The 17,996-nt window shown below is 42.5% G+C and overlaps 1 protein-coding gene across 1 annotated transcript in view; it reads right to left on the bottom strand.

Moving 5' to 3' along the window:
• TTC21B (tetratricopeptide repeat domain 21B) overlaps nt 1–17,996 on the bottom strand; it is a 100,592-nt gene that overhangs the window by 71,669 nt on the left and 10,927 nt on the right. Inside the window, exons 7-8 of the mRNA XM_063429693.1 lie at nt 2,464–2,548; nt 863–961 (exon numbers count right to left, since the gene is read on the bottom strand). Of these exons, the coding sequence (XP_063285763.1) occupies nt 863–961; nt 2,464–2,548 (184 nt within the window). The remainder of the gene's footprint in view (nt 1–862; nt 962–2,463; nt 2,549–17,996) is intronic.

Genomic DNA, 17,996 nt, shown 5'->3' on the forward strand with positions numbered 1-17,996 from the left:
AAGGAACAAAGAGACTAGCTTTCAGTCTATGTCGCTCTGCTAAAGATCCTACTTGCACAAGCAGTATGGCAAGCAGGATTATCAGCAGTGGTTCCGGCACTAAACACATAGACATGGTTTCCTTTCTTTATTGACACACTATTTAAAACACGGTTAGCTTATCTGATATTTCATTAAATGGATTTGTCGGATTTCTCCTGTCCATAAATGAAAATCAATATATAAATTTTTTTTAACATTAAATAATATGCTGCATATGCATACTGAAACGAAACATAAAATGTATCCATTACTTTCCAAAAGCACCAAAAAACATGATTTCTGGTTGCCATTTCTTGGCAAACTGTTTGTTGAAGGAACACTATCGCATCAGGAATACAGCTATAGCATGCCCCTGTCCTTACCTGTAGGTGTGTGTGTGTCGCTCCCATGAAAGCGACCACAAAAGGGCTAAAAAAACCTTTTTTCAGTTACCTGTTTCCACTGCTGTGATCCCTCGGAGCTGGATCAGTCTCCTCCTTCAGAGACACCATGCCGATGGAGGACCTAATGCTGTGCGCAGTGAGTGCCACGTGCATTATACTTTCCCCATAGGAAAGCATTGATTCAATGTTTTTCTATGCTTATTTTTAAGACATACTCATGCAAACCGTGAGGGCGTCCAGCAACATTTCACTGAGATAATATCCGTAAGAAGCCAGGAAGAGCCTCTAGCTACTGTCTGGAAGACACTGCAGATTCTATGAACCTGCAAAACCTTTTAATAGTACAGATATCATTGACCTTTCATTACAGCATAAACAGTGCAAAAGCATGCTAATGTCAGTCATAAATCTTGACTGTAAATGGCGCCCATACTTACCATTCTGCTGAAAGCCAGTGACATGCTATAATATAGCTGAGCATTGTGTGGTTCATACCGGTTCAAAGCATTGATCAGATCCCCCAGTTTAGTTGTAGCCTAAAAAAGGAATAGGTCTGTTGGTGAAATTGTAATGTTTAAGTAATACTATAGGCATCAAAGCTTAAAGAAGAAGTTTTTGTGTATTGATCACGCCCCTGCGGTCTCACTTCTCAATGTATAAGTTAAAACACTGTTGTTTCTGTCCATACAGCCCTAGCCACACCTCCCCTAGCTGTGACTCACACAGCCTGCATGAAAAAAAATGGTTTCCTTTTCAGTCAGATGTTAACTCACTTTGGAAACTTGTATTTCCTGCTCTATAAATTGAACTTTAAATCACACACAGGAGGCTCCTACAAGGTCTAAAGGGCTATTAACTGAGCAGGAGATACAAAATTCTAAATTAAACAGAATGTACAGTAAAGGAATTTAAACATTAGATAACTCTTTATAGGATGTGTTTAGGACATTTGTGCAAGTATGTGGTGTGTAACTAGTGCTGCATAAACAAAATGGTTAAACTCCTAAACAGTAGGCAATTGAGAAGGGAGACCGCAGGCTCATGATATATACACAAAAACTGCTCCATTTCCCTTTAAGGAAAATAAGCTTCTTGCCAACTTGACTGTCTTGAATATGGTTCTGCCTTACCCCAAACATAAAACATAAGTAACATTACTTTGCTATAGGTCTATAAACATTAACCTGTCGTAACTTTGAAAAAGATTACTAACACATTTTTGTATTCACCTTACAATATAGCTGATATATATTTACAGAATGCAGGAACCATGTAGCATTATTTAAGAGGTAATATGCTTTTATTTATTTTTTATAAAGACACTGAATAAATATATCCACGAGTCCTATACAAAATATGGAGTATAACAGTGCAGGAACTAGCACTTATAAGACTTTATCTTTAATCCTTAAAAATAGTTTTCGGCAATTCCTTTCTGTATTCAGCATAAATAAACACGTCTGCAATATTTTCAGGGGTGAAACAGGTAGATGAGTTGAATAAAGATATATTGATCTACATACAATGCATAATCCACCATCATCTTTCTGTAAAGGGACAGAAAAGCATTTTTTTTATGTAAGTGATCCCCATGAGAACCCACGTGCAGGGAAATGCCGGCCAAGGAAAGCTGCTTAGTGTGGGAGTGCCAGAAAACTACGATTTCTAAAAAAAAAAAATGGTGGTTCCAACAATGTAGATTATAAATTACCAGTGTAGTGTATTTCACTCCAGAGAATACTGTAATATTCACACTATTGTACAGCCTGAAATGCTACCAAATGTAGAAATACAATATTACATACACTGTAAGATTCTAGTCTCTGTAGTTAGTGTGCACATGCATCCGTGCACTGCCAAAGAAGAGACCTGGACATTAACATCAATTTATAATTTAATCTGTATAATAAATGTTATTCTTAACTTCCCTAGCATCATATATAGAATACATATTATAACTGATCTGAAGCCAACCTTGCCGTCAACACAATTGTGCAACATATGGTTAGTTTCATACGTTTATAAAATATGAACATACCTCATGTACATTCCCCTCTCGGCACAAATAATGAAGAGCTAACATTCTCAGAGCTTCCAGGTTATGGCTGTCCTGCTGTAGCAGCCTAAAAGGGAATACGCATTATTATCAGCAATTATATTGGGCCAACATATTTTGTATCTTTTTAGAATATACAACAGGGATATACAATGATCAGCCACAACATTAAAGGGACTCTATAGTCACCATATAAAAGCAAGAAAGACAGGTCCCCCAGCCTTCCTTCTTGCTTTTATATGAACTTTCATTCATTAAAAAAAAAAAAATCGGTGTTTTTATATTAAAAACTTACCTCCGTTCCAGCGCCGAGCTCCCCGCTAGGCCGCGCCCCCTTTTTCGTCAAAATGACGAAATCGCGGGGCCCAATGGGACGGCTTCGCGCTGAACCAATCGCGTTCTTCATAGAGCGGCATTGAATGCCGCCCTATGAAGAACCTGAGCGCTTTACCGCGCATGTGCGCGGAATGCGCGTTCGCGAGCTGAGCTGTCTGACTGACAGCTCAGCTCGCTTTCTAAAATTATCAATAAGGGGGGGGACCTACTGTCCCCCCCCGGCCCCCACCCCTGTGCGGCGGGTGGGGGCCCTAAAATGATCAATGAGGGGGGGGACCTACTGCCCCCCCCGGCCCCCACCCCTGAGCGGCGGGTGGGGGCCCTAAAATTATCAATAAGGGGGGGGACCTACTGTCCCCCCCCGGCCCCCACCCCTGTGCGGCGGGTGGGGGCCCTAAAATTATCAATGAGGGGGGGGACCTACTGCCCCCCCCGGCCCCCACCCCTGAGCGGCGGGTGGGGGCCCTAAAATTATCAATAAGGGGGGGACCTACTGTCCCCCCCCGGCCCCCACCCCTGTGCGGCGGGTGGGGGCCCTAAAATTATCAATGAGGGGGGGGACCTACTGTCCCCCCCCGGCCCCCACCCCTGAGCGGCGGGTGGGGGCCCTACAATTATCAACAAGGGGGGGACCTACTGTCCCCCCCCCGGCCCCCACCCCTGTGCGGCGGGTGGGGGCCCTAAAATTATCAATGAGGGGGGGGACCTACTGTCCCCCCCCCGGCCCCCACCCCTGAGCGGCGGGTGGGGGCCCTACAATTATCAATAAGGAGGGGACCTACTGTCCCCCCCCGGCCCCCACCCCTGTGCGGCGGGTGGGGGCCCTAAAATTATCAATAAGGGGGGGACCTACTGTCCCCCCCCGGCCCCCACCCCTGTGCGGCGGGTGGGGGCCCTAAAATTATCAATAAGGGGGGGACCTATTGTCCCCCCCCGGCCCCCACCCCTGAGCGGTGGGTGGGGGCCCTAAAATGATCAATAAGGGGGGGACCTACTGTCCCCCCCGGCCCCCACCCCTGAGCGGTGGGTGGGGGCCCTAAATACAAAGGGGGGGGGACCCTAGTTAACCCTCCCCCCCCCCCAAAAAAAAATATCTCCCTACCTACCCCCCTCACCCTAAAAATAATGAGGGGGGACCATTAACTAAAAACCTGTAAAAAAGAAAAAATGAGATAAAATCAACTTACCATTCGATGTTTTCTTTCTTCTAAAATCTTCTTTCTTCAGCCCCAAAAAAGGCCAAATAAAAATCCATAATAACCGACGCAATTAAAAAAAAAAAAAAAAAAACCGAGCGCAAAAAAAAATAATCCATCTTCACCCATGGAGGGCTCCGCGCAGACTGAGCTCCGCAGGGTGGGGAAGGCTTATAAAGCCTTGCCCCGCCCTGCAATTAGGCTAAGAACACTCTGATTGGTGGGTTTGAGCCAATCAGAGTGCTCTTTGTCATTTTACAAGCGTGGGAAAGTTCTTTGGAATTTTCCCACGCTTGTAAAATGACACAGAGCACTGTGATTGGATGGATTTCAAGCCATCCAATCACAGTGCTCTTTGTCATTTTACAAGCGTGGGAAAGTTCTTTGGAATTTCCCCACGCTTGTAAAATGACACAGAGCACTGTGATTGGATGGGTTTCAAGCCATCCAATCACAGTGCTCTGTGTCATTTTACAAGCGTGGGAAAATTCCAAAGAACTTTCCCACGCTTGTAAAATGACACAGAGCACTGTGATTGGATGGCTTGAAATCCATCCAATCACAGTGCTCTGTGTCATTTTACAAGCGTGGGAAAATTCCAAAGAACTTTCCCACGCTTGTAAAATGACAAAGAGCACTCTGATTGGTTTAAACCCACCAATCAGAGTGTTCTTAGCCTAATTGCAGGGCGGGGCAAGGCTTTATAAGCCTTGCCCACCCTGCGGAGCTCAGTCTGCGCGGAGCCCTCCATGGGTGAAGATGGATTATTTTTTTTGCGCTCGGTTTTTTTTTTTTTTTTTTTTTAATTGCGTCGGTTATTATGGATTTTTATTTGGCCTTTTTTGGGCTGAAGAAAGAAGATTTTAGAAGAAAGAAAACATCGAATGGTAAGTTTTTTTTTATCTCTTTTTATTTTTTTATTTTTTTACAGGTTTTTAGTTAATGTTCCCCCCTCATTATTTTTAGGGTGAGGGGGGTAGGTAGGGAGATAATTTTTTTTTGGGGGGGGGGAGGGTTAACTAGGGTCCCCCCCCCCTTTGTATTTAGGGCCCCCACCCACCGCTCAGGGGTGGGGGCCGGGGGGGACAGTAGGTCCCCCCCTTATTGATCATTTTAGGGCCCCCACCCACCGCTCAGGGGTGGGGGCCGGGGGGGGACAATAGGTCCCCCCCTTATTGATAATTTTAGGGCCCCCACCCGCCGCACAGGGGTGGGGGCCGGGGGGGGACAGTAGGTCCCCCCCTTATTGATAATTTTAGGGCCCCCACCCGCCGCACAGGGGTGGGGGCCGGGGGGGACAGTAGGTCCCCCCCTTATTGATAATTTTAGGGCCCCCACCCACCGCACAGGGGTGGGGGCCGGGGGGGACAGTAGGCCCCCCCTTATCGATAATTTTAGGGCCCCCACCCACCGCTCAGGGGTGGGGGCCGGGGGGGGACAATAGGTCCCCCCCTTATTGATAATTTTAATTTTAGGGCCCCCACCCGCCGCACAGGGGTGGGGGCCGGGGGGGGGGGACAGTAGGTCCCCCTTATTGATAATTTTAGGGCCCCCACCCGCCGCACAGGGGTGGGGGCCGGGGGGGGGGACAGTAGGTCCCCCTTATTGATAATTTTAGGGCCCCCACCCGCCGCACAGCGGTGGGGGCCGGGGGGGGGAAGGAGAGTAGGTCTCCCCCCCCCCCCCTTCAACCACTATTGTGGACAGTCAGCTCCCTGTGGGTTCGGGCTTCAGCTGTCAGCTGAAGCTGAAGCTGTCAGCTGAAGCCACGCCCGCAGCAGTGCTGACAGGCTATCAGCACACAAAGCGCGTTCACAGTGCTTTGTGTGCTGATAGCCCGTCTGATGCATTCACCCAGAATGCATCGGACGAGAGGCCTTTTTAGGGCCTCTGAACTCGGAAGTCCCTCTGGTGGCCGTCTGATTGACTGCAACAAGAGGTGTTCCAAGCTTCCAATGTAAACACTGCATTTTCTCAGAAAATACAGTGCTTACAAGAAAAAGGCTCCGGGTAGCTGTAGCACTCACCTGAACAACCTCATTAAGCTGAAGTTGTTCAGGTGACTATAGTGTCCCTTTAAAACCACTGACAGGTGAAGTGAAGAACATTGACTATATTGTTTCAATGGCAGCTGTAAAGGGTGGGATATATTAGGAGTAGGGATCGACCAATATTGATATTTTAGAGCAGATACCAATAATCCGTGAACTTTCAGGCCGATAGCCGATAACTTACTGATATCGATTTTCTGTACGTTTACCATTTTGAAAAAAAGAAACAATTTCTACACAAATCTACTGTTAACTGAACATGTTTATTTTTTTTTTATTTTTTTATTAAGTGGTAAATGCACAAAATATACGTCAGTCAGATGTTTGTTTTCAAGAATATATGGTGTTCCTCTCCCTTACCTGTCCCTTAGTGTACCTCTTACTGCCCATCCCAGTCCCTTAGTGTTACTCTCCCCTCACCTCCTCTCCCTGTCTCTTAGTGTACCTCTCGCCTCTCTGTCCCTTAAAGGACCACTATAGGCACTCAGACCACTTCAGCTCAATGAAGTGGTCTGGGTGCCAGGTCCAGCTAGGGTTAACCCTGCAGCTGTAAATAAAGCAGTTTCACAGAAGCTGCTATGGTTAAACTAGGGTTAATCCAGCCTCTAGTGGCTGTCTCATTGATAGCCATTAGAGGCGCTTCCGCGCTTCTCACTATGAAAATCACAGAGTCTCCAACTATGATTTGTGAACAGTATGCTCTTCTGGTTCATTACCTTTAACATTGCTCTCAGCTTATTTCAGCAACTTATAGAGAGAGTAAGCCCCTTAATTCCCTATGTTTTTTGCAAAGAGCTTCATGCTTCTCTACTTTCAGTTATCAGTTACAATAAAATGTTCAGCCCTCAAATTTGATGCCATATGGTAAAACAATGTCGAAGAGGTTTTTAGTTTGATCATACACTACATTGTGTGTTTGCTGTTTAAGTCCTAGGTAACTTTTAAAGGCTCCCTTCTATCAGAGAAACAGTGTTGTAAACATTCTCATGAGTAGCTACCTGTCTTGAGGAGCGTTCGTAATATTTTAAGAATGTTTACTCATGTTTTCATGACAACAAATACATATTCCTTAACCCCTTAAGGACCGGACTTTTTTTGCGATGTTGTACATTTGCGACCAGGCATCTTTTTGACACTTTTGTGGTGTTTGTGTTTAGCTGTAATTTTCCGCTCTCTCATTTACTGTTCCCATACAAATTATATATTGTTTTTTTCAGGACAAAAGGGGCTTTCTTTACATACCATTATTTATATAATCTCATGTAATTTAATTTAAAAAAAAATGAAAAAATATGATGAAAAATTGAAAAAAATACACGTTTTTTGAATTTTATGTGAAAAATCTTTTACTCATCTACAAAAGCGAATGAAAAAAACTGCTAAATAGATTCAAAATGTTGTCCTGAGTTCAAAAATACCCAGTGTTTACATGCTTTTTGCTATTTTTTTGCATGTTATAGGGCTATAAGTACAAGTAGGATATTGCGGTTTCAAAACATACATTTTTAAAATGTATCAATAGTGACATTGTTACTATTATCTGTCATAAATTGCTAAATAACACCCCACATGTACATATTTTTTTTAAAGTAGACAACCCAGGGTATTCAATATGGGGTATGTCCAGACTTTTTTAGTAGCCACTTAGTCGCAAACACTGGCCAAAGTTAGCGTTCATATTTGTTTGTGTGTGAAAAAAGTAAAAAACTAAATTGAACGCTAGTTTTGGCCAGTGTTAAGTGGTTACTAAAAAAGACTGGACATACCCCATTTGCAATACCTTGGGTTGTCTTCTTTTGCAAATGGTATGCCATCATGGGGGTAATTCTCATTCCTGGGCTACCATACGCTCTCAAAGGCAACGTAACCAACCTGCCCATTTTCAATGTAAAAATATTTGACCCATATATTTGACCCTGTAACTTTCAAAAATGCTATAAAACCTGTACATGGGGGGTCCTGTTCTACTCAGGAGACTTTGCGGAACACAAATATTAGTGTTTCAAAACTGGAAAATGTATCACAACAATTATATCATCAGTAAAAGTGCTGTTTGTGTGTGAAAAATGCAAAAAAAAAGTCACTTTCACTGACAATATCATCACTGTGATATGTTTTACTGTTTTGAATCACTAATATTTGTGTTCAGCGAAGTCTCCTGAGTAAAACAGTACCCCCCATGTACAGGTTTTAGGGTGTCGTAGAACGTTACAGGGTAAAATACAGTTATAGCAAATTAAATTCTCTGGACTTTCGGCCTGGGTTGGCAGGCAGGTCCCTTAAATTGCAATCAATAAAATAATTATGTAAAAATATTACATAAATACGCACGTAGAATTTAAATATATATGCATATTTATATATTTGAAGTCTACGTGTATATTTATATAATTTTGTATATGGACATATGAATAGTTTGCATTCTTTTTATTTATTTATATATACATAGATATATATACAATTTCATTCTAAGTGTATTTTGATATAAATATATATATTAATATCAAAATACTGTTAGAATAAAATTTCGTATAGATATATAATTTTTTTTAATATTTTTAATTTTTTAATTTAAATTATTTATTATTCGTATTTTATAATATATATACACACACAGTATATATAGTTATTATATATATTATATTTGTGTACGGGATTATGGAAGGGGCGCACATTAAAGTGTGTGCAGTTTTTAATATATAAGAGTCGGTTGAGGTGTGCCGAAACCGACGCGAGGTTAGGCCTGCAAAAAGAGGGCCCACCCAGATATAATGATATATAAAGAGGGTGTGGTGGGAGGGAATTTCCGAAATCGTCGAAGACAGGTGAGTAAGGGGTTTGCTGGGTTTAAATAGCCATAAAATCCCTCCCACAACTTCAGGCATACGCCTTCTATTTGTGTACGGGATTATGGAAGGGGCGCACATTAAAGTGTGTGCAGTTTTTAATATATAAGAGTCGGTTGAGGTGTGCCGAAACCGACGCGAGGTTAGGCCTGCAAAAAGAGGGCCAAAAAGTATGTAACATTTATTAAACATAACAACATCATTTAGACATATTATAGAAAGTGAGCCTGGTTTCTTCTCTGGACTTGGAATGTACCGGTTGTATGCCGAGGACTTCCAGCGTCCCATCTTCTCTACAAGATGAGTTGGAACTTGACAACTTGAGGCTGCTGTGGCGGCCCTAATACGGAATGAATGTCCCGAGAAGGAATTTGGATTGAGGCCAAGACTAATAAACAAGGAGCGAATGTATAGCATGAACTGGTTGAGAGATGTGGCAAAAATTGTACAAGCAACCATTATAATCGGAACGCACTTATTGTCTTGAACCACATACAATACTTACACATATCGTAAGCCGTAGAGTACGTTTGCTTAATATTAGTAGACAAATCTTACCTGCGTAGACTCTAACTCCAGGCATGATCGATACCTTTTCTGACCTGCAGAGGAATCCTGGACTGCGTGTTCTTTTATCTTAACCGTTACGTTTAAGCAAGGTCCGACTTGACTTCAGAAGTGGCTTAGGCGGAGGATACTGCAGGGGACTTGAGACGACAGGGTTAGTGTTTATTAACGATAACACGCTACCAGGAGCTAGTTCTTATAGCATGCTGTGAGGCGGAAGGAAACGTAATATGTTTAAATTATGCAAAACTCAGATGCCCATTGAATCTCTCGTGTAGTAGAGCTGCTAGCTAACGGGTACCAATAGGTGAAGATAAGGACTATCCCGTAAGAGTTGAGGCCGTGCCATTAGCCCTGTGTTTGAGAGAGGCCCTACCTATGATTTGAGCCATGTGGCCTTGTACTAACTACGCGCAGCAGGGTGTTAACCTCTTGTGGACAAGCGTTAACCTGACCGTACATGTGTGATTACCTGCATTGAACCACAGCGAAAAAGGACTGAAACAGGCCCCTGATGAAACTAACCGTTGTGATGTGAACTGAAGAATAGAATGCAAAGCCGTGACTCACCGTAGGGAAATGTTTGCACAAGAGAGTAACCTGAAAAAAGGAGCTTTGATTGTAGTTTAAATTCGAAGACGATATGTCTTTGTATAGCAAGTACCCTATAGCAGTTACTCGGTAGGCTTGAGACCGTAAAGGTTTATAGGATGCTTAAGGTGTTACAACTTAAAACGAAACATCTAGCATGACCGAAAGTAACACCTGATGGACTTCTTAAACCTAAATAAAGTGAAACGTGAACAACGTCAAATGCGTGATGAATGAATTGAATGCGCATGGAGGACCCTGTGAATGTCAAGCATGCAGACAAGTCCCTAATTAGTAGATTAAGGATTTGAATGGTATTTGTTTGGTCGAAATGGAGGCAGAGTGATGCCTCGATGTTTGATATGAAACAAGTGGGAATTCTGTTTACCTGGTCTAATTAGATTGCTAATGCCTATCCTGCATTGCTTGTATAAGTGACGTTGACGTGATAATTAAGTGATAGTATGAGTCGACAAATGGTAATTTAGAACTCAACGTACTAAATGGCCCCAATAGGTTGCGAAGTAATAAATAGTATATCTGTAATACATGAGTCTGGAAGCAGTCACTGTATGTACGTCAGCGTCTGGAGGACCTGACGATGGTCCAATACAAGGCCAAACCTGTACAACGTGTAACGTGAAAGGCAACGTGAGACCCAACATACGTATTTAACTGAATATATGTAAGAAATGCCTGAAACAAGTTGTTGGAGGAACCGCTGGTCTTGGATTCTACGAGCTTGGCCTGGGCACGTAGTGTATGTGGTATTTAAGGATCACCAGCGAGTGACAGGTTGGGGTAACATATGTATTGGTATCCTTGTACCGCTATAAGCAAGTATCTAGCAGACCCTTAGCCCGTAAGAGATAACGTATTGAAAGCACCGGATTAGCCTAGTGAGATAGTTCTGACATACTGTTTGTATTACTGAAAGAGTATGTAACTCACAACCGAAACGAAAGCGCGAAATAAAGCGCTAGGATACCTGATTTGGTTTACAGGATCCAAAACACAGTGATTATGCGAGATGGGTCTGTAGTGTGCCGTCCCCCCCAACTTACTAGGAGTGCGAGCGTGAGTGTGTGCGAGTGTGTGCTGGCTGACTAGCTAGTGCCGCAATGCGGCGAAACGATTACTCTAGGTTGGTGACAGGTGAGGCCCTGCTATTTGCCAAGCGGCTTGAGAGGCTCTATCTATGCGTTGGCGCGAGGGGGTAGCGTGGCCACTGAACGTTGTGGCGGGGTGTCGGCCTCTCGGTGAAAGTTAAACATAAGATAGAATGGGAGTGACAGATGAGGCCCTCTCTATGCCACAATGCGAGGCGACTAGCTATGATTTGGCCCGAGGGGCGTAGTACCTCCAAGTATGAGGATGGGTGTTGGCCTCGCGGGACCACTAACCTAAGGCGAAGAAGCCAGGGGGAATAACAACTAGTGGACACCTAGGAACCTGACAGCCAGCCGTTGCTAACTAAGAGGGAAGGTTAGTTAGTGAGAGAGGACGTACTATGGAACGAAACGTGGGTGGTAACGAGTTAGGATCGTACAGCCTGACCGAAACTGGAGTGCCCTGTGAGCGTGTCAGAGTCCAGACGGTCGGGACGTTTAAACTAGAATGCGTGTATTAATGTATGTAAGGCCCTCGGGGCTTGTGGTGCCATATCGTGGCCTTTTGTGTAATGTAATACGAGTTAATTTACCTATATTTTTTTTTTTTTTTTTTTTTTTTTTTTTTTATGCGGATCTCGTTCATGGTACTGTTAAAAAAGCGTACTTGCCTTTGCTGAGGCTTGTACACCAGAACTGCCGTATCAACTTAAATGCACTTGTCTAGTAACATATGTGCACGCCTGCGCAGGTGTACAAGGCAAAGCAATCAGGCAATGATAGGACTGAATGCAACGCTGAATATGTTAGGATCATTAAATAGGTAAGTAAAGTAATGCGCGGCATAATTGTCAAGTATGCATAGCTGTGTTTCTACAAGCGCGTGCCGATGAATGTAAGACGTGCATAACAGTCAGAGCATCTGCGTTTATACTGAGGATGATTTCCTATCTAAAATGTATATATACTCATGAAACAAAAGGACATCAAACAATATAACCACAAATAAAACTCTGCCAATTAGAAGAGCGCTGTATAACTGCTTAAGTTAAATGTATGTATTGACTTATCCTGCTGTTGGATAATTAAATGCTTAATAGTCTGGATTGGGGGGGGGGGGGACGAAAGCTTAAAAGAAAGGGGATTTTACTAACCAGAATGAAAGCGTGAACACTGCGTAATGTACTTGACGAATTTCCTCTGCCATCATGAAAGAGGAAAAAGGGGGAGGAGAAAAAAAAAATTGTAAAGTACATCAACGGAAAATAGGTTGTCGTTTGCAGTTGTAGCAGCTAGAAGACACTGTTACAGTGGACCCCCAAAACGTGGTTGACGTGTTGTACGTTGTGATGGATGAACGGTTATTTCCCAGTAACGTACTAAAGTAATTTGAAAATAAATGCCAAAACCTGAAGCAAAACGGATTACAGATCTATATGGGATGAGGAAAGGGCTGAGGGTGGGGGACATTTTAGCCATCAATCGTTTGTACCAGAGAATCATAGGTCACATAATTCTTTGCATGGGATGTATCGAAAACAGAGAGAGAGAGAGAGAGAGAGAGAGAGAGAGAGAGAGAGAGAGAGAGACATTGAAGCAAATGAGCTACTGAATGATTTTCTTAAATTAAGGAAACAATCTTCCTAATTCCTACACAAATACCCCTAGCAGCAATTAACCGCAGGAGTGAAGTTAGAGCAGCAGCACACGCTCGGATATTCCCGCTAACTGCTGCAGGATTAGAATAAATGGGTCGCATATGAAGTCGAGTTAGGGGCCCAGACTAGGCAGCCCTCATACACAGGCTCCCCTGGGAGCCCAGTGATTTACACTTCGTCCACCGCTTCACTGGGATACAGACTACTGACTCAATATGCATTCAGAGCAGCCTCTGGATCCGTTACTAGTAACTGTTACAAATGCAGCCAATACACTGGGGTCATATCACCGGCCAGCTTACGTGATACAGACACAGACTTTAACATACATAGCTCGCTAGGCTATATGCAGTATACGGCCCGGAATGAATTAACATGCAGCACAGAGTAGAAGGGGCTCACAAACCGCTCTTCAGGGAATATAAATTTATTCTCTACGTAAGAAAACGTTAACTCGCAGAGTTTATCCCGGAAACAGTTTGTGGCCGAGTTTGTGAGAACTGATGAAAATGAATTATTTTATAGGTGTAACTTGATTGTACTTGTGAACTCCGAATTGTGTTTGCCGAATGTATTAAGCTAATTAACCGAACAGAGTGCGAGAGGTATTTCCCCTTTTTATGACATATGAACCATACCGTCGAATGATATATGCAGAAAACGAATACTTATAGCGAAGGTTATTGAATGTACTTACAGTTTGGACGAAAACTGTCGGATGGCTACCGTTCGAGTGAAAATACTCACGAAAACTGGCGGGCTGTGTACAAGCGTCGCGGCAGACTGACGTCAGAGGTCTGCGAAGCGGAAATGAAGGCGGGAATTTCCGAAATCGTCGAAGACAGGTGAGTAAGGGGTTTGCTGGGTTTAAATAGCCATAAAATCCCTCCCACAACTTCAGGCATACGCCTTCTATATATATATATACACGTGTGTAAATTAATTATAAGTGTACTTTTATATTAATATATGTACATATTAATATAAAAATACACTTAGCATGACATTATATATATGATATATAGACATATATTATATAGGTATAATATATGTCTATATATCATATATATATATACACATATATAATAATATTTTTTTTTTTATTAACTTTCACTTTAAATTTTTTTTTTATTTTACAGTTGCAGGGAGACTGCCTGTCAGCACAGACAGTCCCCCTGCAGGCAGATACTTGGACACCTATTGTGACCATGTGGTCGCCCTGTTGGGCGATCACATGGCCACAGGGGTCCTAAACCGCCATGGGGAGACTGTCTGGGCTGCAGGTAGTCTCCCCACACCGGGAGCACCGCCGATCGCCGCCGGGGGAACGACGGCGATCGGGTAAGTACATTGGACGGTTAGGACGGTTCAGGACTGTCACCGGTCGGCAACGCAAAAATGCCGATGACGGTCCTGAACCGTCCTCCGTCCTTAAGGGGTTAAACCCTACAAAAAGGTCTGATAACATATCTGAGGTATTGTCACATCCTGTTCCTGTCATGCAGATTATTTCCGGACATGGCTTCTGATATCCAGTACTCTTTTTACAATTCTTGTTTGGTATTTCTTGTTTTTTTCTGGTTTTCTATTCCATGTCTGGTTTTCTTTATGCTGGGTTTTCTGGGTTCATTCCTGTATTCCGTCCAGGGAATTCCCAGTCTCCTGGATTCCTTTAAATGTTTGTTTTTTGTTGCCGTTCCTTTGCCATTAATCCTTTTTGTTTCAGCATGCTCTTGCTAGCAGTGGTCTCACTCCTCTGCTCCTTTCTTTGCAGGTAAGTACTGTGTGTGTTTTATTATTGTACTTTTAGTCGTGCATAACTAGGCAGTTAGGACCCACCGTAATTGGAGTACTTTGGCGCAGTGGTGGGCTGCATACAACTTGGCCATTTCTGTATGCCTAAATCTCCAATGTTTATTGCATATATAGTACTTAGTTATTTCTCCTCTTATTTTGCCTTTTATATCTTGTCTTGTATTCATGTACAGTCCTTTCCTGTTCTTGTTTTCCCTCATGTCTTGTGTACATATTTTGGGTTTTGCTTTCTGCCCTGCTCCGGTTCTGGGTTCTTCTTGTCTTGTTTTGTTATCTTGTTTGGTGCCTATTCTAGTCTTGCCTTGTTGCTAGTACTGGATACATATCTGCTGCAGAGCCTCCATATCCAGATCTTGGGAGATCTCCATATCATGTATCTCCCGGGAGCCGTAGTACCTGCATCTGGGCCTCGGTATGTGGCCGCACAAACCTTGGTGCTCAAAACCAGGGGGCATGTGTTTACCCTGCACCAGACCCTGATAGTCCTTTTCCACACTGTAACTCCTACCATCATCAGGCATACAGGGGTGTCGGTCTCCGCACCGCCACTAGTGACAGGTATGCAGTTGTGTCTATTCTTTTTTTTTTGTGTAATAAGTTTTTATTGAGTTTTCAATGTATAAGCATTCTTCACAATTGAACACTTTTAAAACAGTTTTCACATATATTTGTCACAAATAGTTCAACCTTGTACGATACTGTTCCCCATATATATTAGCATTGTTAACAATCATACATGCATACATAAAGTAATAGTGGTTGCATTAGAGGGGAATATCCCATTCCCGAAATTTCTTGTTTTTCCAACGAGTTTTGAAGCAACCTAATGCATTTGTCTAAGTGTTAGTCACTTAGTTGCATAATGCAGCCAGTCTGGATACCCAACTCTTACAATTCCTCTAGTATCAGGTAGGCTTGACCAACATTCTTTATGAAATGTGAATAACTAATGGGGAAGGTTGGGGGTGGAGGGCAAAGGGGGAGGGGGGGGAGGGGAGTTTTAAGATCGGCTAGTTTGTTAGGGGTTCGACCCCCGTCCAGCACTGCTTCCTGATTGTTCGCTCTATTGAGCTGATTGTCGCCAAGTATCCCACTTTTCCCACGCTATGTGCCAGAACTTATTCCCTGTCCTCATCTGCCTTGCTGTTATTTCATAAGATTTGGTGGTTTCAACCAAGTCCAGGCATTTGTTAACATCCGGGATATTTGTCTTAAGCCACAATTTGCCTATGGACATAAGGGCTGCGATAATTATATGATAAATAAGATACGAATATATTTTCCATAATTTCTGAGGTAATGCTAATAACAAGTAGGTTTCTGGTGAGAATGGTATATCGTTGCCGGTGGATTCTTTAATGGCATTCGAGATACTCTCCCAGAAGGGTTTCAGTTTTGGGCATGTCCACCATATGTGAAGCATCGTACCTGGCTCCTTAAAACACCTCCAACATAAATGTGACTTCCCCCTGTCATATTTCTGTAGTGTAGTCGGTACTACGTACCAGCGGTATAACACTTTTCTGCTTGTCTCTATATGGGACGCATTCAATGTTAGCTGTTTGTGAGCCAATACTATTTTTGACCAGTCTTCATTGGGTATTTCTATGTGTAGTTCTTGTTCCCATGCTCGTGCAAATTTCAGAGTCTTAGGTAATGTTTGGGGTCTAGATATTTTATATAAAAGTGACAATAGTTTTTGCGGTTGTTTGTTGATGACACATATTTTCTCCATTAATGACATGGCAGTGCCTTGTTGAAGCGTCTTATCTATGGTAACATGTTTCCGCACCCACGAGTGCAGTTGTAAGTAAGCGAAATACGCTTTTTGGGGCAAGTTAAACATTGTAGAGAGGGAGTCGTAGGTTAACAGATGACCCTCCGGCATCAGTTGGAATAGGCATTTAATCCCTTGGTCATGCCAGAGACCATGATCAAACCCAGGGATAAGAACCTGTAACGCCTGGATTTGTAGTGCTGGGGAGAAATATGAAGCAGGATAATGCTTTGTGACGTATTTGTCCCATACTGCGAGTGTAGCTGTTGTGGTAGGGTTGGCGTTTACATATCTCGGCCTTTTATGTTTGGGAATCCAAGCCAGGGTGGACAGAGCAAGTCCGCCGACCTGTACCATTTCGATTTGGTGCCATGGCGGCGCCGTTGTGTGATGAAAGGTCGTTATGAGTGTACTCATAAGGGCTGCTGTGTAATATCCCATGATCTCTGGTACTCCCATCCCACCCAGTTGTGTCTATTCTAACCCTATTGACTTTACCTAGAGTGAATGAATTTCTTCTTTTACTCAAATTAACTGATAATTTGCACATTTACATTAATAAATAAAATAAACTCTAATATACATATATTTTGAAATGGAGCTAAAGTAGAAGAAACAAACCTAAAGATATATTTACTGACAGGCAAATTTAGCGGAACTGGAAAAAAACATTTACAATTCACATGTTCTTTATTACCACAACAAAACTGTGTTCAGTGAATAATACCCTATGAGTGCATCTGAGCTCATTCAGGGAAATTAATTATTTTCACACTATTGTCATTTGACCTTTGTGGGAAATTTCAAAACACATATTATATATATATATATATATATATATATATATATATATATATTTATAAAAGGCTTGACACCAGTGGCATGTAGCTATATTAATAAAGTGCACGCACGTATACCGTTTACAGATGCTTTGTGCTAGTAGTAGTTGGCAGGCTCAATTTGTATTCAGCAGTAGTCTGCTTAAGGCTAAGCATATTGTGTAAGCATGGTATGTGGGTGTTTGGTAAATTGCAAGGATTTTCTTGATCAGTAATCAAGCCCTGCTCCACCATGATGAATTGGTACCTTTAACTACTAGAGGTTTCATCAACATTTTGCAGAGAAATGTTATCCTCAACTAAAATCTGTCTGCCAGGCTGGCTAAGGGTCTCATTGATCCACCTGCACTTTATGCAGTATGTGCTTAGAATGATCAATGGCTGGCGAAGGTGACTTTATAATGAAATGAAGAGTGCAGTTATAATAAAATACACTGCATTAGCATTGTATCTGTATATTGTGAACCAGTAATGAGAGAGCAAGATAATAATATAAAAAGAGCAAAAGAAAGTACAGGGACACACGAAGGACAAGTATCCACTCGACCTGAGAAAATGTTTCTTTACAGCAAGAATAATAAAGGTATGGAATTCTCTGCCTACAGTAAGTGTATTTAAATATGACATCATCAAGAGATTCTCAAGCAGTGATTTTTTTTATTTTCTTTTTGTAAATCAGTTTATTGATTAAGCATGCAGAGGTAAGCAAATTAATTTTCAAGCCATGAAT

This window comes from Pelobates fuscus, chromosome 8 (genome assembly GCF_036172605.1).
Source record: "Pelobates fuscus isolate aPelFus1 chromosome 8, aPelFus1.pri, whole genome shotgun sequence".
NCBI lineage: Eukaryota > Metazoa > Chordata > Amphibia > Anura > Pelobatidae > Pelobates > Pelobates fuscus.